Consider the following 26,833-nt stretch of genomic DNA (forward strand, 5'->3'; position numbering starts at 1 on the left):
ATTCTCATAAAGTTAGATTGACATTGTCATGTATGCTAAGAACGCATAAGCCGAGTAGTCTGAGAATCTAAAAGAGCTGCCATTTTCTCCTCTTCTTTTATACTCTGTACTTTGCACTCTTTTGCTTTGGCAACCCCATGATAAAAGCATGAGTTTCTACCGCGGCTCTGACAATTCGTAGCAGGCGTCATTTTATCTAGAAGCAGCCACTGAAAGGTGGCGGTTCATCTCGATCCAATCACAGCTAGCATGAAGGCGGGACCACCTCACACCCATCTCTGACGTCACCAGCCTATGATCCTCCTGTTTTAATGAATTAAGTGGTGCGCCTTCTTTTGGCTAGCGAAGGTATGAAGGAAAGACGTGACTCGAGGTAACCCCAACACTCGGTGCATCAGCCTTTCTGGTCTTGGGGGCAGTAGGTTGCGACGGGCAGCGACTGCCAGACACCACCGTCTTGCTCTGCCCTATTTGATGGGCATTTTGCCCTAGGCTATTACATAGAGAGCGCGAGTGGCAGCCGTTGCTGTCACTTCATTTATTGTCTGTCCCTTGTAGTACCCTGATCTCGCTTCTCACCCGTCCCCCTTTCACTATCTGCGGGGACTTCCGGGTTTGAATGCCACTGGCTAGCAGCGTCATTTCAATGAGATTGAAATCCTTCGCCCTTAAAAAGTGGTTTTGAACACTACCACTACTACTACCGGCTACCGTTGAAGAAGGATACAGTAGAATTTGTTGTTTTTTCTGAGTCAATTCATCTTCTCAAGACTCGACCAAAAAAAAATACACGAACAGTGTAATTTTTATCACCAAAGTGTGTTTTCTTTTTTCTGACGTTTCGTTCGTTCACAGGATTGTTTTTTTTTTCTCCTTCGACATGAAAAATAAAACACCGCCTTTGTTTTGAAACCCCAAAGCAAATGGCTTTTGAGTCTACTTGACAATGCCTACGCTTTGCCGGTTGTCAATGCAAACAACGCTACAAGTTACCATCGAAGAGGTTTAAAGCAATTCCATCTGGTGTGAGGGTGATAAATATCTTCACAAGCTATGAAACTGTTTGTGCGTTACCCAAGAGGTGGCGTTTACTATCACCACTGCTGACTGGCGTCTGAAGGCTATACCGCACCGCTGTGGAGATTTGGTGCAGTTGACACTGCAGTTGTTTGGATTATCGTTACTCCACTGATATCAGTGGGATGCGGAGGAAGAAGTGAAATTTTATTTTGGATAGCAGTCCATGTTTTTTGTCCTCTAGCCAAGTTTAAAAGCCCTGCCCAAGTATTTAGCTTTAACATTTTTGTGTTTTGATTTCATTTCTTTCATTCCTTGATTATGCGTGCGATACCAGTGTGGCAAAGAACTTATCCTTGTGATCCTATTTGAGAACTGTTTCCATCGTTCTTAAAATCACTGAAGATTCTAAATTTTAAAAGATTGAGACTATTGTGCCAAAGCTCTTAATTGCCATTTGGCTAAATGGTGCAATTCAGCGGTCCAAAAAAAGGGCTTGCCTTATTCTCCACATTCTTTTTTTATCGTAATCCCCCAAGATTTCGTTTGATTTAGAATTCCGCCTCAGAGGAGTATCATTCCAATGTGGTCTTAGGGCTCTGCGAAACATGCTTGATCCTTTTGAATATATGGTCATAAACGAAAATTTTCTGAATGAGTAACTTGAGACATGGTGGTTGAAAGTAGTAATTATTTAGAACTGATCTTAAATGGGTATTAAGGCGTAGAGGCGTGTAACATACCTTGTCTCATGGGACATCCGAAGCCTGTACATTTACAGGTATCCGAGAATGATACGTGAAAATACCACCAGACTGCTTAAAACTACTCTCAGAATATTTTGACATATAGAGAAGCTACAGCACTTATTGAAGTTTGGTACCAGCGTCACACATATGTGACACATCCGTTTGAAGGCAAATTAGGTATTGCTGGGAAGGCAAAGCCAACCCAATTTCTACCTCGTAGCAAAATAAAGCACATTTGTTAACTGTGGCAGTCTTTGAGGAGCTTTGGAATTTCTAAGTCGGGTTTTAGATTGAATTTGGCTTTTGGTCAGAACTGCCTGTCAGGCCTAGTTACTTGAGACAGTGAAAAGCAGAATATCAGTAACAGTGTATTTGACTTTGCCACCAACACTCTGAAGACATAGTGGTGCTAAATAACACGCTTTACTGCTTTTTTCGTTGGGAAATCTCTCACTTTTCCCCAAGTTAAATTAGACTAGTTTTGACAACCCAGTTTCTAGGTAAAGTTTGTCGAAAAGAGATGGGTGAAGAAAAACCCCTTCCGAGAAGAATCAAATTGGCCGTAAATTCTTTCAGATTTACTAAAATGAAAAATTGTCAAATTAGGCCCCTCTGCGTAGGCCCCTCGTTGATGCTAATTTGAAGGGCTATGGGCGTAGGTATGTCGGTACAAGGGTGCGTGTGGGCACGCCTGAGATTTATGTCTCTGTTTTACAGTTCATTTGAATTGACATGCTGACTTTGATCGCTGTTCACTCTTTCAGGGATAATTTTGGCCACATGTTTTTTTTGCACCGAAAAAAGGAGGTCCGATAGCAATGCTTCTAAAAAGGAGGGTTAGGGAGAGGCATTCCTATGCTTTTCGGGTGCTACACCCAATCAAATACCTAAATCAGCTATTTTTTATTCTTTTCTCTGTTTTGGCGATGTTTTGGCATAACGCCTCCAACCGTCAAGGCGTTGGCATGCATAGCGATCAACCCTCCATAGCGCCTTGCAATCCACTTTGCGGTTGTAGGCATTCACCCACGCTCAAATTCAGTTGGTGAGGCAATTGAGGGGAAGTAGGAGGTAGCGTAATACGTTTGTCGTAAATTACCACTTGCTGCCAATTTTAATTTTACTTAATATTTTCTCTAAAAGAAGGAAGATACCCTAGTGGTGATCACCTGCCTATTCTATTTTGCACGTGATTGTGTGATAACATGATCCCGAGAAAAAAAGGTGGTAAACTCTTGGAGCTTGAGTAAATATAATTACAGTAATTATACTTCCTTGCATCATTTCCGTCGCAGAAAGGGTATGAAGTCACGCCTTGTATTGTCTTGCAAAGCCGGCAATTTCTTCCAACTGACCGACTTGCCTTGATTTCGCTGTTAGGAGACGGAGCCTTCCTTGGACTCGTTTGAGCTGTTCCGCAAAGCGTAGATAGATCTCAGTCGTGATTTTCCAATCCTAATCTTAATTGATTCCGTCTACAGACAGTAGGTATTACCTTCTGACGATGAGTGTTGCGCACCTTAAAAGTTTCCGATGGTTAGTAGATAGTGAGTGGGTTGTATGAAGATTTTCTTGAACCCCGGGATGAAGTACGAAATGTCGCTTCTCACCGTGGATCAGTCAGCGAACAAATGGAAGTGGGTGACCTGTTTTTACAGGGTGAAAGACATGTAGAAGCAGATATTGATGGTCTTTGAAGCTTACTGTCTGTCTGCCCTTCATCTTTATAGTATATGGAGAGTGAACCATTTGCTTGGCCGCCATCACAACCCTAGTCTCAAAGCCCTGTAATAAATGGTTTTTTAGAAAAGGGTGTGTCTCTATCCTTGAGTAATTCATCACCAGAGCCTAAGTTTTCCCATCATTCAGCTGCTACTCCTTCGAAGAGGCCTCCCTAGCCCTGGAACCGAGTCAAATCAACCTCGGTTCGGGCTATTCGGTGAAGACCGATGTGGTGAACAGTGGCGATAAACTGACATATTTGTAAGGTACAATTGCTTGTACTTTACAAGTGCCTTTCATGGTGCATCAAGTCATAACATTTAGGTGGATGGGCAATTACGCGCACTTTTTGGGTCACCTGATAAGGTTAAACATTTTTCCCCACTCCTGTTTCCTACCATATCGTAGAAAGGTACAAGTAATTGACCACTTTGAGTAAATCAACTTCAAATCAGTAATTTGGAAGTTGAGGAAATCATAAGAGAACAAAACAAAATAATGTAACCTACTTTTGTCATCACTGCTCTAATAGCGGACTGTGAGGTTTTAATCATTGGCCTGCTCGCACATTTGCGTGCGTCACAAGTGTGTGACAGATGGTCTTTCTCAATCCCTGACAACTAGTGGTTGCCTAATTCGCATTGATTGATTTTAGCAGCAATAAAGTAACATTGAAATATTTTTGGTCATCACTTCTTCCCTTCTTTAGTAAAATAACTTCTAGTAAAACACATCTTTGTTGGGCTTATGCTGGTGGAGTTCACCCCGCGACTCTGTCAGCGATATGCTGATTTGGCCCATGAATCAAGCAGTTTTGTTGCCTCCTCCTCATTCCCCTTGTGCTTGATCTGATTATCCTTTTAAGGTAAAAAGAGGCATCTTCAATGTAGAAAGGACCTCCCTTTTTTCAAAAAATGACATTAATGTTCAAGCAGGCAGAATGATTGGCCTAGGTGTGGTGATGGGTCTACCCCAAAATTCGATATACATTGTGGTAATTGTTTTTGTAAAAGAATGTTTAATTCAAGAATCTTACACAATCATTTTACTAAAAGTACAATTTTCATGCTTTTTAGAGGAAAGTTGACTGTAGCCTAACATGGAATATAAAGGAGGCTAGGCTCCAGTCCTCTTCCACCTCCTTTCAGATTTGCTTAGCTTCTCAGGTTATAAGCATCAATTCCTTGAAAAATACGAGGAAAAAATTGCTGAGAAAAATTGTAAATTTCATGGATAACTGCCTTGACGATTGGTTCAGCTCGGATGCATTGTGGGATTTGGTTTTTAAGGTTTTGAATGAGGCATTGGTGAATTCTCCATATGGTGGTTTTATCCAACAAGTCATTGTTTGCCTACCAATTAGGTGGGGGAGTGCAGGCGTGACTGTTTTCCTGTGTAAATCATCACTTTTTTTCTGAATTAAAGAAATAACTTTTTTTTGAAATACTATGTACACTTCCACTTTTCCATCAAGTAAAAATTTACAACTGTGGCTGAAAAGAAAAGGAAAGTGCAATTTCAAACCACTGAGGTTGAAAAATTTCTACACATCTACCCGGCTAGGCATGGTAGTTGAAAGTTATTACCGTGAGGGCACTTTTTGGGATGTTGCACTTTGTTAGGTAGAATTTTTCAATTTGAATTGTCCGATTATTTTCCATAAACTCGCTCAGCCCAGTCCAAATGCATCCATCCGTCCATCCTGTATCCATCAACCCATCATTAAGATGGGTGAATTTATCCATTATTTCCACTGTAACTAACTTTTAAGTCAACTACCATTTTAATCTCAGCTCAATTCTGCCACCCATATGGTGTAGTCTATCTGTAAGATTAAATTTAGGTACCAGACAGTAACTTTTAATTCCCAGACTACCAGTCAACAATCAGTCCGCTTATTTATAGTTGGACACACCCTAGCCTCACCAAATGCATCGCTAGTTCGCCACTTGGCTTCGTTTCGAAATACGGAAATTCAGTTTCGAAGTGATGCGAACCAGGGGTAGTGGGTGCCACAAAATACGACAGGGTCAAAAGACACAAAACTTGTTCTAAAATGCGGAAATTCAAATTCTCGGTTCGCTGTTAAGGTGAGAAGGGCGAGGTGTCATTAGTGATAGTAATTGAGGTCTCACAGAAGTGGTGTCGACTCTAAGAGCTGTCGAAGGAAAAAAGACATTCCTCGCTCAATCCATATTCCTTTTAAAATAAACACGAATTTTTCGGTTTTTTGCAGTAGAGGTTAAAATAAGATTATTTAATCAGTGGTTGACCTTCTTTTCATGATAAAAATAGGTGGGAATTTTATGCACCTGCCAATACCAATAATGTTAAAGAAAAAAAAAACGAATTTTACTCACTCCAATGTTTATTATTCTGCTTGTTATTGCAGCATGAGGTATCTCATATTTATTTATAATCTCTGCAAGGGCCAATCGGTGAATTCCAGTGGCGCTTCCTCTTCCGGTCGAGCCCCATCTTACGGCGTAGTGGCAACATCTACTGGGCAAGATCACAGCGAACCATCCACTTCTACAGCCGCCAAGCCACTGCGACCGGTCAACGGACCTACTACTACCTCGAAATACCCTAATACCAACTCAAGCACTTTGAAGAGCCCCGTCACACCCATTGCTACCACCATCACCATGGATCCGAAGGTCACAGCGGAGCTGATGCATCTGAGGTCGATGCTTAAGGAGAAGGACAGACGGTTGGATGAGCTACACTCGGAGGTGGATAAACTGAGTTCGGTGCTGGAGCAGCACATCGGCGAGTGTGACACTTGGAAAAAGGTAAGTTTGATTGTGAATAGAAGGAGATTCAACATCTCTTTCTACTAGTCTATGTATTACAAAAGTGTGAGCAAAAGTGGGCAAATGCAGTTTTGTCTTTGAACCAAACCTGATCACTCATTAGTTTTCAATTGGTTTGTCACTTATAGCCACACGTTGCCACCTTTGTATGGTAGAATAGGCTGTGACAGATCAGATGGTTTGGTTGTCATTCGATATGTAGCCGGATTTTGGGTCGAAGGAATTGGGTGACATTATCATTTCCTTCTCACTAAACAACACGGAACTAAGTATGTTCTATTCTACTGCTCGGATGTTTTGATGACACAGCGTTGTTGGCCTTGATGCGGAGCGTTGATGAGTTTTTTTGACTTTTCATCAATGGGTTGCCCCGTACCCACCCACCTGACTGGAATGTGAATCCTTCGTCCACAGCAGCGAGTCGATCTGTCTATAGGTTAGCCTTCTTCAAACTACTGTAAAAGCTGTTAGATTTATCTCATTACATTGCCATCAAAGCGTCCAAGACATTTCTATAAATGTCATAAAAAGTAGGTTTGTCATGGAGCCAGTATCTCAACGCCACCGGCTTGGGGGGTGAGTAATTCTACTTATGATTGGGAGGCAAATTGACAGTCAGCGAATTGAAATGGACTGATTGTTAGATTCACGTATGATTAGTGGGGTAGTTTTATTAACGGGTCGAATAAACGTTGATGAATAGGCGAATGCACACATGAAAGAACTGATGCATTGACATTAACTTGGAGGCGGAGTCTTGAAACACCGGATAAGCACTTTTAATCAGGTCGCTGGTACCATTAATCATGCACCTATCACCAAAACCAACCGAACAAACAAACAATTTAACAACCGAAGTCTAACTGTCGGTACACTGCCAGTATATGCACACTCACGAAATTTGAGTGAATCAAAGCGGCCTCTTTCCCTTTTTAAAAAGGCTAGAGGTATAGATTCTGACCCTCAAATATCTACTTATCTTGACCCGTTAACCGGTTCAGTGAGCCTAAATTTCCATCGATCGCGTCAACTTGCTACTTTAGGTCAGTGTTTTGCCCATTATTAAGATGTCGAAAAGAACCCGAAGTTTGCTTTGCATGGATGCACTCGTAGCGGCCCGAGAATTCCCTGAAGGCGATTGAGGGCATAGTACTTGAACAGAGTAGATAAATTCGACATACAGAAGGGCCTGGGGCTACTGACTTGGCCCGGAGGGTAGCCTATCGGGTGAAGGTAGAAGGAAAGAGCCCTAAGTGGCCCGCTACCAAAACCGAGAGTTAAACAAACAATTAAAGTGTCACATAGCCCCTCTCCACGAGCCAGCCACTACAGTCTTCTAATATCCATGCAATTGAGAAGACACTTGACCGCAAAGTCACTGATTTCCCCTGAGAATTATATTGAATCTGGAGCTTCGTTCTGTATGAACTAGCATAAAAGCAGATTCGCTTAACAAAGGACGAAATTAAGCATATTTCCATGAGGGTTGGGTTTCACGGTTATTCCCGCTCTGCAATTTCTTTCTCAATTCAGTGCTCTACCTGGGTTCTATCCAGCTAGTAGAGGAGTAAGAGAGAGGTATCGCGGGTTCACATAGTTGTCATCTCCGTGCAGATACGCTAGATAGCTCCGTAATGAACTTTTTCAGATGGTTCACCGATAGTGTCGCTTCAGTTGTCAATAGATTTCCTTCAGAGCACATGACTGGAGTAGACATCACTTCCAGCCCTTCTGTTAGTAGTCATCATCGATTCTCTCATCCGCAGCTTTTGTTGCCACCAATGCAGTGCCCAAGACTTTCTTAAAGACGAAAGAGGGCAGAATATTCGTCGTTGACGTTCAGTAGGGCTTGGGGCTACTGGCCTGGCTCAGAGGCCAACCCGCACCGTGAAGATTGAATAGTGAGCACCCAAGTAGCTCCTTTACCAAAACCGTGATTTAAACAAACAACCGACGCATTACACACTACTTCAGCACTAAATATTCATCCGTCTTGTCGAAATTTGAAATTCAGATGTGTTTTTTTACATGCCATCGGCGCATAGGATGTGGACTTTCTGCATCTTTAAGGCATTCAAATCACTTAGAGTTGGCTCTAATCCATTTCATTCATCTACATATCACTCTGCAACATGCTCTTTCCCTACACTTATTAGGACGAAAAAAGTTTGGACGAAATTGTATGGGGCATCACCTTTGAGGGGTATTTTTTTGTCGCGCTGCCATAACAACGCCTTTTGACGTTAATGCATGCGAGATACGCTCGCAATGGTGCACATCTGAGGGGGATTAGAAACGCATTGCTAAATTCTATCTGGAAATTTATTTTTCCAAAGGGTTATGATCCTTTCATCTCCTTTATTATCTCTGAGGCTGTCGGAAAATTTGATTGGTTGCGGCTAGAATCCTTGTAAGCGGGAACAGATGGCGGCAGGACAAAGGGAGTGGGATGGTAGTGTATCATTAGGAAGAAAGTTTTCACCTTCAAGGTAAGCGGTTCATTTTATGGAGTTAGATCAATTTCTTACTGTCACCAAAAGTTCCTCGTGTGTCAAGCATGCTGATAGACCTTGGAAGGGGTCGTTTGTGCGGAAACTCATCTCATCTAAAGTGACTCTCCTCCATTCTCATGTCAGCCTCCAGTATCATTAGAGGGGTCTCACGTTTTTGGACTTGACCAGTCTCCCTATGTTGTCTAGTGAAATAACACCACCGCACAATCCTCCCTTCTTCAAGATTGCCTCAACCAATGAGAAATGAACTTATTTTCTGTAAAAATGAGTAGAGATTGCTTGCTTAACTGACAACTGTCTGCTTTCGCTGTCAAAAAGGACACAATTGACAGACGTTTATTCATTGTTTATTTTGTTTTTCACAAAATTTACCTTCTTCTGGAAAAGGTGGCAGTTTATTATTGCGGATTAATTTTATCCTTCACTAGTGCTTGTTCATTTATGGCAGTGTCTATTTTCGTCTTTAAAACTCTCAAGGCGTTTTCTAGGACGATTTGACAAGACTTAACCTTGCTGGAAATGAGACCATCGTATGTGATAAATGAGTGGATGGTCAAAATGTCGATGGAACGGCAACATTAGTGGGCGGATGGATAAATATTTTGGAGGATAAGTGGGCGGTCGGAATGACTGGATCGATGGATGGATCCAGGGCGAATTTTACCAAAAGCCACGTTTTGCGGATGAATGGATGATTTAAGAACTGGTGGAAGCCTCAATCCACCGCGAATCGAGAAAATAATGGTCATCTTTTCTACTTAAGCATCCCGTATTCAAACATCTTCACGAAGAGCATCATTAGGTGGAGGAGAGATTGAATGGATGGTTGCTGAATAGCTTGATGGATGGATGAATGGCCTGTAGAGTGGATGAATTGATTGAGGGTTTGATGAACTGAAGGTAGTTCAGAGTGAAGTTATGGATCAGAGTTGACTTAGAATTCATTTGTTTACGGTACAAGGTAAGAATTAGCGCTTTTTAAGTTAAATAATATGGATATGGATATTTTTCACTTTTTAAACAGTCCTTCTACTATTCTCCATGGAAAGCTGCAAATTTGCACATGGCAATCAATCCAACCATATCCCCTAGCCCTAGCAGTTGTTCCATCCCTAAGGCATCTACCGGTAATCACAATCACTTCCGGAAGGCATACCTTCCATCTAGACACCAGAAGGGGGGTGGCAGAACAGATAGGTGGATGGAAAAATGGATCGCAAAGAAATTACTTGTTTACCCTTTAGCCATTTTCTTGTCTTCATGCCCTCCTCCACTCCCGAGAATAGCTGTCAATTGACACCTGGCCAAAGTGTCCAAATTTCCACTTATTTACTGTTACTGTTTTTTTAGGAATAGGAGCAAAACAACAAAATTTTTGCCCTTTGAAAGAAAGCACCAATCTCCTTAAGTAAAGTGTATATTTTTTCCCGCCAAGAAATTCTTAAGAAATGAAGTCTCTGGTAATTTCATCGGTTACAGAGATCGTAAATCTAGTAGCTGGAGAGATCAGGAGAGGACGCTTAGATGATCGGATAACCGGCTGGATGGAAAGCTCAATGAACATCCTGTGAGGTGGATGACTTGATGATTGGGTGAATGAATGGATAGCTACATGCCTGGATGACTGACAGGCTGGCTGGCCTAGGTGTTAATAGATAGTTCAGAGATTAGGGAACGATCTATCGAACGTTTGAATGGACAAGTATTTAATCATTTCTCCCACTGAGGAAAGATAGCTCGACACTGGAATGAGACGCGAAGCAGGCGAGATTTGCACATTCACTGTACCGCCGAACGTTCATAAGTACCACTAGGCTTTTATTTCACCTCGGGTTTTATGATGTCCACTGACACTAAAAATGATTGCGTAGGTGTGCATGTTTGCCGATGGATTGGCATCCATTTGGGTGATTGTGTGTGCCTGCTTAGATAATGTCGCGTTCCCAACCTAAACAATCAGGAGGTGAGGATTTCAATGTGAACAGCGTTATTGCCGACACACCGGAGGACGTCAAGGTACCATTCTCCTGTACCTATGTTATTTTGGTTAGCCTTGACCGCACGGCGGTTGTTAGCACTTTTTAAGTTTACCGGCCAATCAGGGGAATTGGATGTCCTAGAATGTTCGACTGTTGGGCATGCATAAAAGTGGAAGGCCGCTTTAAGGGTTACGGACATACATAGCGCATAGATGGTGGGTTAGGTGTTTGAATGGCTGGAGCAGTTGAATGAATGAACAGCTGGCTAGAAGGAGGGCAGAATAAGCTGACGAAAGGGTTGGCTGGATTGGTCTGTGGTTGGACAAATGGATCAAGGAGGACTGAATAGACAAGGCACTGATGAATGATCCGGTGATTGGTAAAAAAAGAAGTAGAGAAGTATGTTGACGATTCAGACACGCGTTTAAAATTTATATCGAGTTTTTTTCTTTGTTCACCTGGTCAACCTCTAAACTAAGTGGCAGAACCCACTTAGTCATTAATTTCGGCTTAGCGCCTGTCATTAGTGCCTGTTCCACCAATGGTGAAGGGGGGTTGAAGTCGTCCATTGTTACTATTTGAAAATGGAAGCTCAACAGGCGGTGATTATTCATTAATTGCAACATGTGCGCGAAGTTTTTGCTGTTGGAATTTACTTCATCTTGAATTTCCTGAAATCTGTTGAAGTAGCTAAACATGATTCTGGGTTTGATTTAACGAAAATCAAATTTTAAAACAGAATTTATAAAATCAGCAAGTATGCCGATAAGTTTAATGTTATGCGTGGATGATTGATTGAAGTGACAGTTGGATACCTGACAGGGGTGGAGGTGGATGGTTCAGTAGATGCGTAGAGGGCGGAATGAATTTTTGGATGGATAGTGGAGTAGTTTCATCAACGGCTAGATGAAGGGATGAACAATCCCCTCTATCAATAACTGAGAGCCTTTTCAATCCCCTTGATCGATGTTTCAAATAATGGATTCATGAATGACTGAAAGGATAACCTCTACTCGAAACCCTCTTTTCCTCTTTCCATTAAGAATCCCCCCGCGATAGCCGAGAGCCTCCTTATGCGTGCTTCCTCTCTGCGTCGCGGCTCCTTCAACACGAACGCCACTGCTGCCACTAACGCCGCTCAGGATTCAGTTAACAGCTCCGCAGCCCCAGGAATGTTGGTGGCGCGATCACCGCTCTCGTCCGATGGTTCCGCTGGGGCCACCTCCTCCCCCACTTCAGCCGACGGTCTTGCGCCCCTCCGCCCACCTGCTGTTGCTGGTGCGGGAGGAGTACCGAGCAAACGCCTAGGTGTCTCCGCTGAACCAACCATAGCTGTGCAGTCTACCGCGCCAGTGGAGATTAAGTACTATGATAAGGACGCGAAGTAAGACTCGTCTTCTCGCCCCTTCTTTCCCATCTTACTGCAATCCATTATTGCCAGGATAGATTCGAGAGAGTCATGTGCCATTAACATGCCCATTAAGTCTGATCTAGAAAAGGTGTCGTGAAAAAATTATTGCCCAGGTGTTTGTGTGTGTGACGCTTTGGGTTTTTTATCCAGACTCTAAAATCACATAGTTGACATGAGTTTAATCAAAGGCAAATGAAGATGACAATTGAAACAATAAATTTACTTTGGTCGTTTTTTCCGCTGGGGTCGATTCCGGTATCGAATGTGTTCAAGGCTTTCAGCTCATCAATCAGCGTCACGTTGGTTTCACCTCAGATCTATCACCCATGTGTCATGTGGTTTAATCTGACAAGTTCAAGTCGACTGCCAGAACGGTATACTAATTAACCAGACACATCCTTGCCGCCCCAAAGGTTTATTCGTCGCCGAAGTTTTGAGTTAGTGTCTGTATAAACCATTTCTATCTGCGATGTTCTCAGTCTTAAGACAATTCCACTCACTTTTTACTTCTTGAATAAAAGTTAAGTTAGGCAGATAGACGTGATGGCAATCGGTGGCTTTTCAAAAGAATAAACCACTTAAGTGGTGGTCACCGTGGTTTTTTTTTTTGTTCTGTGCCTATAAAAAGCATTGCTACTGTTTTTCAGTTGTCTATAGTTTACTGAAATGCTGTCTCAGTTGGTCAATTAAACAGACAATCTCTCCATCTCCAAATGCGCATTTTCCAAAGTGATTTGCAGTTGTTTAAACGCCTGTATTTAGTGCCTACTTTATTAATGCCACCAAGTTGTATAAATCAAATTACCAGACAACAATCTTGGTTCCCTAGACGTAAACAAAATAACTTTCGGTCCGTCTATCTTCTATGCGTCACGGTTGTCAATGATTGGCCCACCAGCGTCCAATAGCAAAATCGATTGGTCACTGTGCGCCAATTGGTTTCGTCCTAGAAACGTCATTTACGCCTACGCACGTTGTCCTCGCCTTAGGCTCCGTTTTAATTAGAAAACGCTATTTTTGAAACCCCCTCTCCGCACTTCTGCAGGAGGAGGATCTGTGTACGGAGTGAGACTAGTGCGATAGTGGCAAATTCGCGACATTTTACTACAAGTCAAGTTTTTTGCTGTGTAACGATAAATTTCCTTACTGATGGGTTCACTACTTTGAAATATTTCACATTTTAAGAAGTGCGTGACTGCTTGTTCAAAATCTAATTTGTTTTTCGACAAAAAATGAAGGCAAAAAGACAGAGATACAAAGTGTTAATGTACAGCTAGCTCTCCATTCTCTCACAGACCGTGTAATTTTTACGAAGAAATCTCAACAAATGGGGTTCTTCTATGCAAGAAATATATAAAGTTGTCGAATGTAGGTGAAGATTTTAGCAAAATTCGCTAATGTCATGCGCTTGGAGTCATTTATCCAACAGCGGGGGTATCCCCTATTCTTCCTCCTTTCCGCCGTTTTGTCATTCAAATACTGTCTACTCGCCCTAATAACGCGGATGCAATTGACTTAGCAATGCCGGCACTTTGTTTAGTCTCCGATTTGAATAAGTTATGGGGTGTCCCACCAGCGTCACACATATGTGACACACAGACGCGTGTGACAAAATAAAACGAAGTAAATTGTATGGAAAACAACAAAGTTAATTACAGTTTGGTTCACTGCCAGAGCTCTCGGCAGGGAATGGGTTAATGGACATTTCCAACATTAATTTGCTGGCTTTTATTCATCATGGACAACCGCACCATTGTGCTAGTGCATTAGAGACAATTTCATACCATTTTAACTCTTACGATGCAGTAGGTCTTCGCATTCACATATGCATGGACTGATGTCAATCCGCGGTTCAACTATCTGAAAGACACCACCCTCCATCTTAAAAGCTCCTCTGGCCTTCGTACAGCAATAGATCTCTTTTGCCTCCCTATGGGGATGCCTGCACCGCTGGAAAACGTTCATGTTCGACGTCCTATAAGTTTCTATTTGTGGTGCCTGATTTACCAAATGTTTTGGAACTTAGCGCTTCAGCTCAGTCTCTCCTACTTGGTTAATATTACATGCTTGTGTACTTTTTGGTATCCTAACACCCACCGCATAGCCGGTATCAATCAAATGCTATAAAAGCGCTTAATTGAAACCACCGGGCGTCTCCCTGTTTCGTAATTTGCCAACTAGATTGCAGGTACGCCAACGCCGCGCGTCCCTTGCCTACTCATACTCTACGACCCATAAAGACGTCAGTATCGATGCCTTGGTCTACTGACTACTCTGGGTGGGAGCTCGGCACGTTCTAGGCTCATGCGAATAACACTAGTTGACAGTAGAGACTGGGAGCTTTATATGCCATGAACATCTAAATGTCGGTACGGGGCGTGGGTAAAAACTTGACGTGGCTTCTGAATAACGAACTGATTTGTGAGCCGATTGAGAGTCATTGACTGATACCACCTTAATTTTACGCATTTTAGGTCGCGACAGGAGATTCGCAATGCCCTACGAAACAACGAGTTCCTCAGAAATTTGGACGCGGTACAATTGCAGGAGATTGTCTCGTGTATGTACAAGCATAGCATTGTGGAGGGTTGCTACGTCATTCGTGAGGGTGAAGATGGCCATCACCTCTACGTGGCTGCAGGTAGGCTCACCTTTTTGAGATAAATAACTCACACTTCTACTACTTTTCGTGGGGGAGGGGTAAAAGGAGGAAAATCCTAAGCGAATTGACCTTGTTATTTTAAAGTGGAAAAAACTGAAGTCTGTCTGTAAGCCTCTCTAACCCTTCTTTTTGCTCTCTCCGGTATCTTGCTGGTACAAAAATTTAATGAAAAGAGGTCCACCCTTAGAAGAGGGCAAAGCATGAGACGACGTTTGTTTTTCAAGGCATCTATTTGCCAGCTCTTCTAAGTAAACCCCCATAAGGTTATCATTCACATTTGATCGGTCACCTTGGCCCCCAATCCTATGAGTTTTTTTTGTGGTAATGTATATGCGTAACTTGGTAGGACTCCAGGGTCTGCTTATCTATCGCTTGTGTCAGACTTACGGTCATAAAAAATTTGGAAAGACTTAATCATGTGGTTTTTGCAATAAGTTTGACTTGCAAATATAAACAAACGGGTTGGAGCAGATTTTGAAGTGGGATAAAAACAATACGCTGTGTGTAATGCTTCAGCTGCTGTCAAATAGTGCAACTTTTTGACAAGTTATGTCTGTAGCATTTGATTATTTGATTTCGACAGATCTTTGTTAATAAGTAGAACGTTAGTTAACTGCTCTTTTCACTAAATGGTGGATTGAAATGCTGCTCTTGTCACTTTTGACGATTTATTTTGCTTCTGACCCTTGGATCGAGAAGATTGAGCGGAGAAGGGTACCTTGGATTTGAGTAGTATGGGACAGGTTCACTGATTGCTAGAGTTTATGGAGACATCGATGACATCGGCTTTTAGTCTAAAAGGCAATATTCAAACCAACAACACATAAACAAGATATGCGTTAGGTATTTCAGTACTATATTCGCGTTATGGGTATCTTGCGCGTAATTAATACACACAATCTCACGCGCGAAATCTTATGGCACTCAATTTGTCCATGAAAAGTTGCCTAATCTTGTAACCGACTGAATTGAGAAGTTGGAGTTCAAATGAAAACTACTCCCAACTAAGCATTTGTAGACGTGACATTTCAGTAGTATGGAGATTTTGGACTCATATTTACTATTTTACGTTGAGTTTGACACCTTGTCTAAAAAAAGTGGGCAATAATACAGGCAGGGATATGGAACCATCGATAGCTGACCATTTCAAGGGTGCTTCATGTTACTGCTTAAAAACGGAAAGTTCAAGAAAGTCGACGAAAGAGTTCATTGAACACCACTTTCAAGTGACCTTTTCAATGGAACTATTGTAGTACCTCCGAGTCTCCTCTAAGGTCACAGCTACCTACGAATGTAGCGAAGAGGTGAGAGGCCATCAACACTGACCTGGGGACCGTGCCGCAGAGTGGAAGTGCAACCCACGGAGGCTGCATAAATCTTCGATAGAATAAGAGGAAACCTTGCGGTTGTTTTCTCAACAATCCTGAAGAAAAGTGTGCTATGATGATAAGGCCTACAGATTAAAAAACCGAAAGTGTTTAAAACTGTTTCTGATTGACATCTTTCAGGACCTGTTTTAATGTGTTGACAATGCTCTTAAGTGACGACACCCCTATTCTTGCTGGAAAAGGGATGGGGTGAAGGAGCTGAGTTGTTGAAATATCTAATAGGACAAAACGAGGCAAAAAGCGAATCTGGCATCTCTAGTCCTTTCAGGCTTTGCACTGACGCACACCAGTACGAAATAAAACCTTTTATTAGCTAACAGAAGGGCTGTGAGGCCGGCCATTATTAAGGCCAGATGGTCATCTCGCCCCATGGGAAAATGAATCCCTGGAGGCTGAAAGGTCCACGTGGTATAAAGTACAATTAAAACAATGCCCTATACAAAATGTGCTAAAGAAGAAGGCTTGATCACAGGCTTCAAACCCTTCCAGTCATTGCTAAAGCCGCTTCGAATGGAAAAGCGGCCTTTTTCTAACCTTTTCGGTTTCTTCATCTCGCTCCTTCTAGAGGGTGAATACGAGGTGTGGAAGAACGGGAAATACCTCTACACCATGGGTCCTGGCAATTGTTTCGGTGAACTGGCCCTCCTCTACAATTGCAAACGCACAGCTTCCATAAAAGGTAGAAGACTTTTGCAAAAAGTATTCTTTATTCTTAATTAACTGTCCATTCCCATCCTTAAATTGTTGTGTTGGGTTGGAACTTGTGTGATCCCCATTTGAAGGTTGCTTTAAGCAGCACAAACAACGGCTCCACTGAAACAATCTACTCATGAGACTGGAACGAAGAAAAGGGGCAATAAATCTAAGCCGTACAAAGTGGACCTTTGATTTCAAGGGAGATGTAGTGTTAAGCACTTCACGATATTTGACAGTAGGTTGGTGGAGAAATCGCATTGTAGCGAGGGGGTATTCAACTTCACTGGCCTTATTGCCGCAATGGCAGATCTCGTGGATTTTGAGGTGATTTCACGCATCAAATCCTCTTCCAGTTGACTAACACTAAGGCGGATTTATTTGACGGAGTGGACATGCAGGCCCAACCATGTCAATCATCTGAATAATGTGAAAGGCGAACTCTATTTCTACTCAGGTCATATTCCCTTCCTCCAGTCCCTCAGTAATTTTAAGGCTATCCAGCTGTCTTTTTGGGTTACCAATCAAGTTGATCTGAGTTGGATCCGAGAGCTGGAAAGATAAAATCAATGTGGGTCCACATCGACCTCGTTCATGTCCTAATCGAAATTTCTATGGTACATACTCAGCCCCTCCTTCGAAGAAGGTCATTCAAGGCATTCCGTCTCTACATTATAGGATCTTTGGAGAGAGAGGAAGACCAAAATCCCCTTGGATGGAAGTTGAGTTCACCCATTTAGCTGTTAATCATTGAAAGGGTAAATTTGCCTTCTCAAGGTCCAACGAGATTCCCTTAGCAGCTGATGTCCCTATCCATAGGATCCGGTAGTCTAGGAGTACCTTTGAAAGGACCAAAAGTCCAAAATCAACGCGGATTCCAGTTGAAACTGTTAGTGTCTTCATTGAATAGTGAGGAGACAAGTTTATTCTCCGTACTTACGTTTAGCAAAGGTCATCCAAGACATGCTCTCTCTAGATGATGGATTTAGCAGTTTAGGAATGCCTTCGGAAGAGGTGACAAGTTTGAGTTAATGTGGGTCAAAGTCAAACTTATTCATAGTTAAAGAAGCAATTTCTGTCCTCTTTACTTTTGGTGGAGGTCATTCGAGACAGTATTATCTGGTTGGATGACTTCAGAAAAACTGGAAGGTTGGACTTTCAATTTACCCATCTTCACACGTTTGAGGAAGTCTGTTTGAGGCATGACTTCTCTGTCTGTGGCCGATGGCTTGCAAAAAATACTTTTAGAAGAACAGAAATGATTGACTCAAGACAAAGTGGAGTTGAAAGCATCCGTATGGCCATCGGCGAATAAAGGAATAAATTTTTCACCATCCATCTACCTTCATCAAGGGCGTCTCCAGACGGTGTATTTCTTCCAAGATAATGCACTAAAAATCCGTAATCAGCAAACCTTCACTTCTACATGACGAGATTGTTGCTGTCTTGACTTTTATCCATCATACAAGCATTTTTAACACTACTTTCCTTTTTTCAAACACGAAAGCGGGTCTCCTTGTTCTATCTGCTTCGCCAAATGTGTATCATGAGAGGCGTTTCAAAGTGCTGCCATTCTTCGTGATGAGGTACAATTCACCGCACCCAAATTGCTATTTAAAACAACCTGAAGTAATTAAACAAAGGCAAGTGCCTTTTCACTCCGAGACTACCGATAATTCTGAAAAATTCTAAATCTGGTTCCATTCCTTGTCAAACTTGATGTCTAAGATGTACATCTCTTTACCCTCACCCCTCCTGCCTTCCTTTGTAGCTGTCAGAGCTGCAAATATCTGGGTTTTGGAGAGAAGCATCTTCCAGTACATCATGATGAAAACGGGCTTGGAGAAGATGGAGGCGAGAGTAAAGTTCCTTTCAAGGTGAGTTCTTCCACCTAACAATCGGGAGTCAGGTCCTCCTCCCCCTCATCTTCATCAGCATCTATCTCGTTTAACTCCTCTAGCGTGCCTCTTCTGAAGGACCTAGAACAGGGTCAGCTTCAACGTATAGCGGATGTTTTGGAGGCCCAATTCCACCCCGATGGCGAATGCATCATTCGACAGGATGAACAGGCGGACAGCTTCTTCATCATCCAATCGGGCGAGGTTGGTTGAGAACCGCTTTTGCCGATTGATGTGTTTGATATGTTGCCTTGTGTTCCAAGGACCATAGCACAAATATTAAGACAGTCTTTCAAGATATCTCAAAAAGTTAGTGAAAAAAACCCGTGTGAGGTAGGGTTGGAAGAGAGGCGGAACTTGAAGGCATGCAGAACCGGCATTAGATGGCCCCCCAAATAATGGAAATCTATCTCCTCTTCGACTAGCTTTCTTGAAGCCTCCAAGTGAAATCAACCAGCGAGCTTGACAAAAACGGAGATGACGGTTGTTAATATCTGTTTAGCGCACAGCAGTGCTGTAGGCTCCACAATGTTCTAACATGAGCTGAATGCCCCTACGAAATAGTCGGGACTATCAAGCGTACGTCTGCGATAGGAACGGAGGGACTGAGAGGCTGGTGAAATGATTAGAAGCCAAAGCCACCGTCGTATTTGGTGAATCTAAAGGTGGTTTAGAAGTGTTGAAGGGTTGGAGTAATGGGTGAACGAGGTCTCAGGGATGACACCTGGGATCAGATCTCTGTGCACAACTAGTAGCGTGATCAAATGAATTGGCAGAGTTATCAGAAAAAAATTTTTCGCTGCTACTTTGTAAACAACCATACTGCGATTAAGATCTCTCATTTCACTTCCTTTAAGTGGACAAAAATAATCATTTTAGCCGATATTTCGAGGCAGACACGCCGTCGGCTGCTACTGCCGACTTTTATGATACACACCCCTTCTGACCTCCGAGAGCAATAAAACGAAACCAGGAAATTTTATGATGCTTTTTTAATTAAAACGAATTTGTTGTTTATTCTTGTTAACATGACTGCGGACTGTCGCACGATTTTGCAAGCAAAATTAAGATGTCGCAATGTCGAAGGAGTTGAAGAGGGCACCTCACAGTGGGGTGGTCTCAACATGGACATAAATTCCACGCAAACAAATGCAACTAATAAAATTAGGCAATGAATCATGTTACCATGGCACACAAACGCAAGAAATTTCTTGTGTAGCATGGTCAAGCAGCCTGTTCTGCAATCTCATCAGCTTTTACCATTTTGACTTGGCTATGACTTTAGTCATACCTGAACGTCTAATTCGCGTCAATCCATCCTGTATCCATCCACCCATCCATTCATCCTTTCAAAATTGACCAGCTGATATAATAAGTGATTTTCTCTGCTGATCCATAGCTCAAACAGCTTTCACGCTACTGCTACCCTTTCCTGAAATCTTCTTTCCCCTCCTCTTCGTGCAGGTTCGTGTCACAATGAAGGTAGTGGGTCCAGACGGTGTGCCAAAGGAGATCGAGATCCGTCGGATGAGGAAGGGTGAGTACTTTGGCGAAAAGGCTCTCCTGGGTGAAGGTAGACGCACTGCCAACATTTATGCCGCCTCACCTGCTGGTGTGGAACTCCTCTGCCTCTATCGAAAGTAAGCTGCTATTCCACAGAAATACTCGGTTACTTCATTAAACTTGTGCTTTAAGTTGGGTCACTTTTGGTTCCCTCATTCCTGTCCAAATTTACTTTATTTTTCTGCAGAGACTTCCTTGAACTCATGGGCAACATTGCTGATCTTGAGCACAAGGAATATGTGGATCTGGAGCATCTCCAATCACAGGGGTAAGTCCACCTCCTCCTGTACATCTATCGATCCGCAAAAATGACTGATAGGTGGATACCAATTCGATAAAATAGACTGATAGGTGAATAACATGGTGGCTGAACTATTGGATGCATGGATGTTTGAATGTTTGCAAGGATGACCGAACAGGCTGATTGCTAGCTGACAGCTGGATGGAAGAAAATCTGCTCGAATGAATGCTAGTGTGGTTGAAGTGGTAAATCTCTAAATAGACAAAGAGGCGGGAGGGGGGCAGATCAGTGTTGTAGTGGGTAGATGGAAAGGGTGGTAAATTGATGACAAAGTTGGTGGATAAATGGACAACTAAAGAAGTGAGTTGGAAAGTGTGTAGGGAAACAGGGATAAGTGAACGGCCAAATGGGTTGATGAGTCTGTGTGTGATGGATTGGATGCATTTTATAAATGGATAAATAAAGAGACGAGTGGATAGATGGGTGATTGGATAGATGAGGCGATGGATTGGAAGATAGACGGGCAGATAGACATAAAATTTACCATCACCTAGTTCTGATCCACAAATCGTACATGGAAGAGAGGCAGATGGATAAGCGACGGAAGTGATAGGTTTGAAAACTGGACAGTTAGTTGGGTAACTGGTAGTTTAGGCATTGGATGGAAGGTTGAGGGAGTGGACCTCATTGATAAAAGACAGAGTCGCTGGAACTGAACAAATGACTCGATGGATGGATGGAGGGCTGGAGTTTTAGGCAGAGACAAGTAGATTCGGTGGATTAATGGGAGGACGAACAATTCAATGGATGTTTGGGTGACTGAATGGATGGAAGGAGGGGTAGGTTAGGGACTTAGCTGACGAAGAGGTGGGGGGATGGATAGACGAGTAAATATTTTGACGAATAAATGAATCCGTGATGTGAATGGTGTTTGGGTTGCGGCTCAACACTGGTGGATAGGTAGATTTTCCAATGGATGGTTTGGACGAATGGATGGATGCGCAATTCTTGGGGGATTGAAGGAGTAAGTCGGTGACAGATGCACATATTGTTGGATTGTTCGATGGATATACCCTAAATGGTTGGATGGTGAGATGTGGCAGTATGATGTGTGACGTCCAAAAAGTACGCATCACAAAGGAGTCATTTTTGATGTCTGAGATGGCACTTTAGCACCAATGCTACCCCTTCTGACCTCCTTACCTGTCCCCCCCCTTCGTAGTCCTAAAACATTTACCATCTGCCACTTCAGAGGCCAACTAAAGGTAGCCCATCCTCTCAAGTTGAGCGAAGATGACCCCACCGTGACCTTGACAGCGGCCAGTCCCACTTCCCTCGATCAACTACTTGGTCAGCACGATGTCAAAGCATCTGCAGGAGACCGGGTCCAACCACCACCCAGTCGCAAGCTCTACGCCCACGAATACCAAGTTTCCTCCAACCTTCATCTTACTGACCTTGAACGCGTGGCTGTGATTGGCCAGGGCGGTTTCGGACGTGTCGAACTGGTATGTTACCCTTGCTTGCTGCGCGCATTAGACGAAAGTGGTGTCGGCACTAGGAGGGTGGGTGGGGGGGGGGAGTGCGAAAACTACATTTTTTGGATGGGCCATTAACCCATTAGTCTGGATCTGAAACAATAAGGCATCCATTACTTGCTTTCTCGCTTAACAGAATAAGCAGAAATGTGAGTTCAATTGACTATTTGTTTCAACCCGTTGGAGCAGGGAATTCTGCACATTAAAAAGAGCTTCATTTTTTTTTCGAAGGCTTCGCTTTCTAGAATCATCTCTTAGCGAAAAGGCAGAAAGTATCACCTAGTTTGAAGGCATTTCGTAGATTACTGTTTGAAATGCGCGACCATAGTGGACCTTTCGTTTTGGGTCTTAACCATTTCACTTGATTCATTTGCATGGAAGCTATCACCAGAACTCCAAGCAATTGTCATGGCCATTGGTTCACAGTGGACTTCTATACCAAATCGCCATGCAGCCTCTTCGGACGTCGGCCATGGCACTCCCGGTGAAAATTCCACAATCCAGTGGAATAGGCTCATCTTGAAAATTGTAATGGGCTTTGTCTACTCTGATCTACGTTGACAGGGGAAGCCTTACGTCACATGGCATCCGCTTTTCGAAGAAGAAATTAGTCTAAGGCAAACTCCACGTGGCAAGTCGCTTCTCCAGATCATTCAACTTCGTTCCCGTCTTGGTCTTGTCGAGCTGGTGTGGATGTACCTTTGGTTTAAGCGTACCGAAGGGTGGAAAAGCTAATGGATGCCATCATCGTGGGCGGAGAATTATAAGAGCACAAAAAATTCACAAAAGACTGAGGAATAGTCGAAACGGATACCATATTGTCGTAGAATCATAGCAATCTTTTGTTTTAATATCCAGGTGCGACCAATCAGCGACCACAGCATCGCCTTCGCTTTGAAACGTATGAAGAAGGTGCATATTGTGGAGACGAAGCAGCAGGACCATGTTCACTCGGAGAAGCAAATCCTCATGTCTGTCGACAACTGTTTCATCTGCAAGTGAGTCCTCATTTGTCTTCTTTTTTGCTCCACTAAGTGGTTCATTTTTTGCATCAACGTTACTTGTTATTCTGTCGCGAACCCTCCGGTTCCTCTGTAGAATAGGCGCATTATACAAAGAATGTTCTACCAATTACAACAGTTAGCGGAGAATTCGCCGATTCTGGGTCCTTATTTCTAAATTTAAATAAGCAGTCAAGTGGTTTCGCTTAATATTCTTTTAGTCCACCCATCCATCCATCCATCCATCCATCCATCCATCCATCCATCCATCCATCCTGTATCCATCTATCCTGCATACATCCTTTACGGATCCATTCCTTCATCGTTCTATTTATCCATCGTTTGGATCCACCTCTATTTCCCAAATTTTCCCTTTTTTGGAGCAGAAATTTTAATGTTTTTAGCCTCTCTGTATTCTGACCATTTTACTTTTTTCAAAAAGTTGAGACAGCTACGCTGATACGACAATATCCACGTCTATACGACGATTCTGAGGAGTCGTTGTTGTTAATAAACACAATCAACCAGGTCTTTGCAACAGTCCATTCAAATATTCCTCGGTAATGTACAATCGAGATGTCAATCGACACGGTTTTCGACGAAACTGAACTGCGACGAAATTCAATTAACTAGTAGTGTTTGTGATGGATCCAACACTTTCTTCATTCTTAAACTCTTAAACTGAGCCAGGGTAGCTATGTCGGACGGCTGCATGAATCGCAATGCCATTAAATGTTCGAGAAATTGGGACAACAACCCTTTCAACCAGTCACTATCTCCCTTCTCCTCTGTGAGTAGACAGGAGTCAAACAAATCACAAAATCCTCTATTCAGTCAATCTATTGCATTATTTTTTACTTTATTGCCCTCTCTTTGATCCACCGAATTAATGACAACGCGCGTGTGGACGGTCCAGTCGTTTTTTTTCTGGTGCGGCGTTTTGCTTAACCAACTGTTGCCTCTTCTGGATCTGCAATATTGGAACACGTTCTACCGAGAATTGAGAAAATAAGCTTAAATTCATTGTTTTTTTTTCTTGAGAGAGTGAAACAGCTCATGAGTGTGGCCTCAGTGACGGTGGTTCACTACCACCCTAACGGGAAGAAGCCAAATTATTTTCATTTTTAAGCTGAGGTACCTCAAGAGAAATCGTACATTCTTAACATTTAAACAAATTTTTCCAAAAAGCATTTTATTTTTGCTGTTGCTTAAACTTTTTCTAAAAAAGGGAATTCAATTTTGCTGAGCCTTGACAACAGCTTCAACAGTAGACATAAAGATAAATCGGTTTAGCGCACTATTTAATAACTTGGGGAGAGAGTGGCATTGTCCCTTCACAGTAGTCAAGTTGTGGTGCAAATTCCTACGCCCGTCTTCATTGCCTTCTTTCACAATAACCGCTTTCGCCTCCCGGATCAGATATGTCTGTCCCTCGTGTGACACGTGATTGACCAATTCATGCATCAGTGTCGGGAATGAATCAAAATCGCCCATCAGAAGAGACCTCCTCACTCTAACCATCGACACAGTTACTGTGTTTCGGTGACACGATCTCTTAGACACTTCGAAGGCGAATTCGTAACTAGTGCTTATACATCTCCACGATTAAACAAAAGGATAATTGGGTTTTAGCATCCGGGAATGATTACGGACCCTCGACTACCTTCCAATCGGTCAACGCAGACTTGTGAAAGGTCGAAAAATAAAAGATAAATTACTGTTTCCAATGCTTGTTCAGAGCTTAAGCATTTGCTGAAACATCCTACCATTTGTTTCAGCCCCGTGCGCGACCAATTACAGGTTGGGATTTTTGAGGAGGAGAGCTTCCAGAGGAACAAAAGAGGGCAGTGGCATCCAAGTGTGTTTACCTTCTGCTGAGTAGCGCAACAGATGGTTCACATCCTTCTCCCCCCATCTCTGCTCTTTAAGGCACTGCATCGCCGGGGAGGGGGGAAAGAGCTGTTTACACTTCCCTTGCCAGCTCCAACTGGGTAGATAAATGAAAAGCAGGCTTCGAGACAAATTGCCTTGTATTCATCACACAATTTTGGATGAACTTGAAAATTCCGAAGTCCTCAAATCAATCGCTGCCGCTGGCTCAGAAAGTCAATCGAACCGATGCCATGTCTCAAAGCATAGTTGTTGCAATTTTGTCCGTTCGGAGGACTGCTATATTTAGAGAGTCGTTGGATGACTACTTCGTTGGTCTACTTAGCCGAGGTCTGCTAACACTGAAAATCCTAGTAACTAATCGCATAAAATTATCCTAAACATTGCATTAAGTTATTTTTGAAGGACCTTTGCCTCATCTGGGGTGTTCGCTCTGTAATTTACTTACTGTATGTCACCCTTTTCTTCAAATTTCTGAACGAATTAGGCTACTAAATATGCAGTATGTCCTTATTTTGGTCAGTGGTTCTTTTGCATTGCTTGCGAAAGCTAAAAAAATTCCCAGGGTGGCGTCAGAGACTCCACGTTTGTGGCATGAATAATTTCTTGCAAGCGCAGCATAACTCAACCTTCGCACCCTCTTGGGATGTCTTAACGTAAGTTCCGAAAAAATTATTCCTATACATTCCTTCTGCGCGTGGGACATCACGTACCTTAAATGTTGCTCCATATTTTGCCTGCCTTTTACTGGGGATTTTTTCAAATGCAAGTTTAATCAAAATACGCATTTTTTTCCAATCTCAAGGTGAAATCGGGACTACATTATATCACCAACTTTTGATTGGGCAGTTTATCGCCCAGTCACAAATAGGTGTCTCTATTGATTGGCTGGTCAAATTAAAACCGCTCTGATACAATGTGGACACCCATTTACCGCTTCTTATCTCTTCGCACAGACTCTTCAAAACCTTCCGAGACAACAAATTTGTCTACATGCTGATGGAATTCTGTCCCGGTGGCGAACTGTGGACTGTCCTTCGTGACCGGTGAGTTAGCAGCTGTCACCTCTTTCCCTGCCTCGCCTTGGATTCTCCCAAATCCGCATAAAGTAGTGCCTAATCTTCACATTCCGAATCGTACAAAATTAACCCTACTTAATGTAAAATAAGTAGATAGATTATTTGCGGTTTTATCGGGGTTGGGAGAGCCGATGATTGTAACGCTTTTCCCTCTGCAGACGCGCCTTCGATGATAAGCTAACGCGATTCAGTCTGGCCTGCGTGATTGAGGCCTTCGATTATTTGCATCATCAGGGGATTATCTACCGGGATTTGAAACCGGAGAACATGCTTCTAACTAGCACTGGTTATATAAAGCTCGTGAGTTTCCCTTTTGCGACTGACCTAGTTTCCAGAGGTTCTAAACTGAGTGCTTTTAAAATTACGCTATGCTCGTTCCCCGTTATCCCAAAATAAGTGGGAAAAAAATTAAATAATGTGGACCATCTTGCAAATCTTCAAAGCATATTTTCTTCCCTTTAGTGTGACTTTGGTTTTGCAAAGCGGCTGGGTCCCCAACGTAAGACATGGACGTTCTGTGGAACACCGGAGTACGTAGCACCAGAGGTCATCCTGAATAAAGGCCACGACTTTGCCGCTGATTACTGGTCCCTCGGAATCCTCACTTGTGAACTCCTGATGGGCACGTGAGTACACCTAGAATAAAGTGATTAGCTTCGTATGACCTACCCTG

General features: G+C 42.8%; 1 protein-coding gene across 1 annotated transcript; it reads left to right on the forward strand. All coding sequences in view use genetic code 11, as the record gives it.

Moving 5' to 3' along the window:
• Positions 1-3,362: 3,362 nt before the first annotated feature.
• On the forward strand, positions 3,363-26,790 carry EGR_08399 (cGMP-dependent protein kinase, isozyme; the record flags this gene model as incomplete). Its single annotated transcript, XM_024497648.1, has 17 exons — positions 3,363-3,403; positions 3,636-3,749; positions 5,881-6,283; positions 10,747-10,833; positions 11,840-12,180; positions 14,682-14,848; positions 16,823-16,936; positions 18,722-18,827; positions 18,911-19,052; positions 20,313-20,488; positions 20,599-20,679; positions 21,905-22,160; positions 22,755-22,877; positions 23,049-23,188; positions 26,038-26,127; positions 26,319-26,460; positions 26,623-26,790. The coding sequence occupies 17 exons, from the start codon at positions 3,363-3,365 to the stop codon at positions 26,788-26,790; spliced, it is 2,691 nt and encodes an 896-aa protein (XP_024347952.1).
• Positions 26,791-26,833: the final 43 nt, after the last annotated feature.

The sequence above is a fragment of the Echinococcus granulosus genome (genome assembly GCF_000524195.1).
Source record: "Echinococcus granulosus chromosome Unknown EG_S00105, whole genome shotgun sequence".
Taxonomy (NCBI): Eukaryota; Metazoa; Platyhelminthes; class Cestoda; order Cyclophyllidea; family Taeniidae; genus Echinococcus; species Echinococcus granulosus.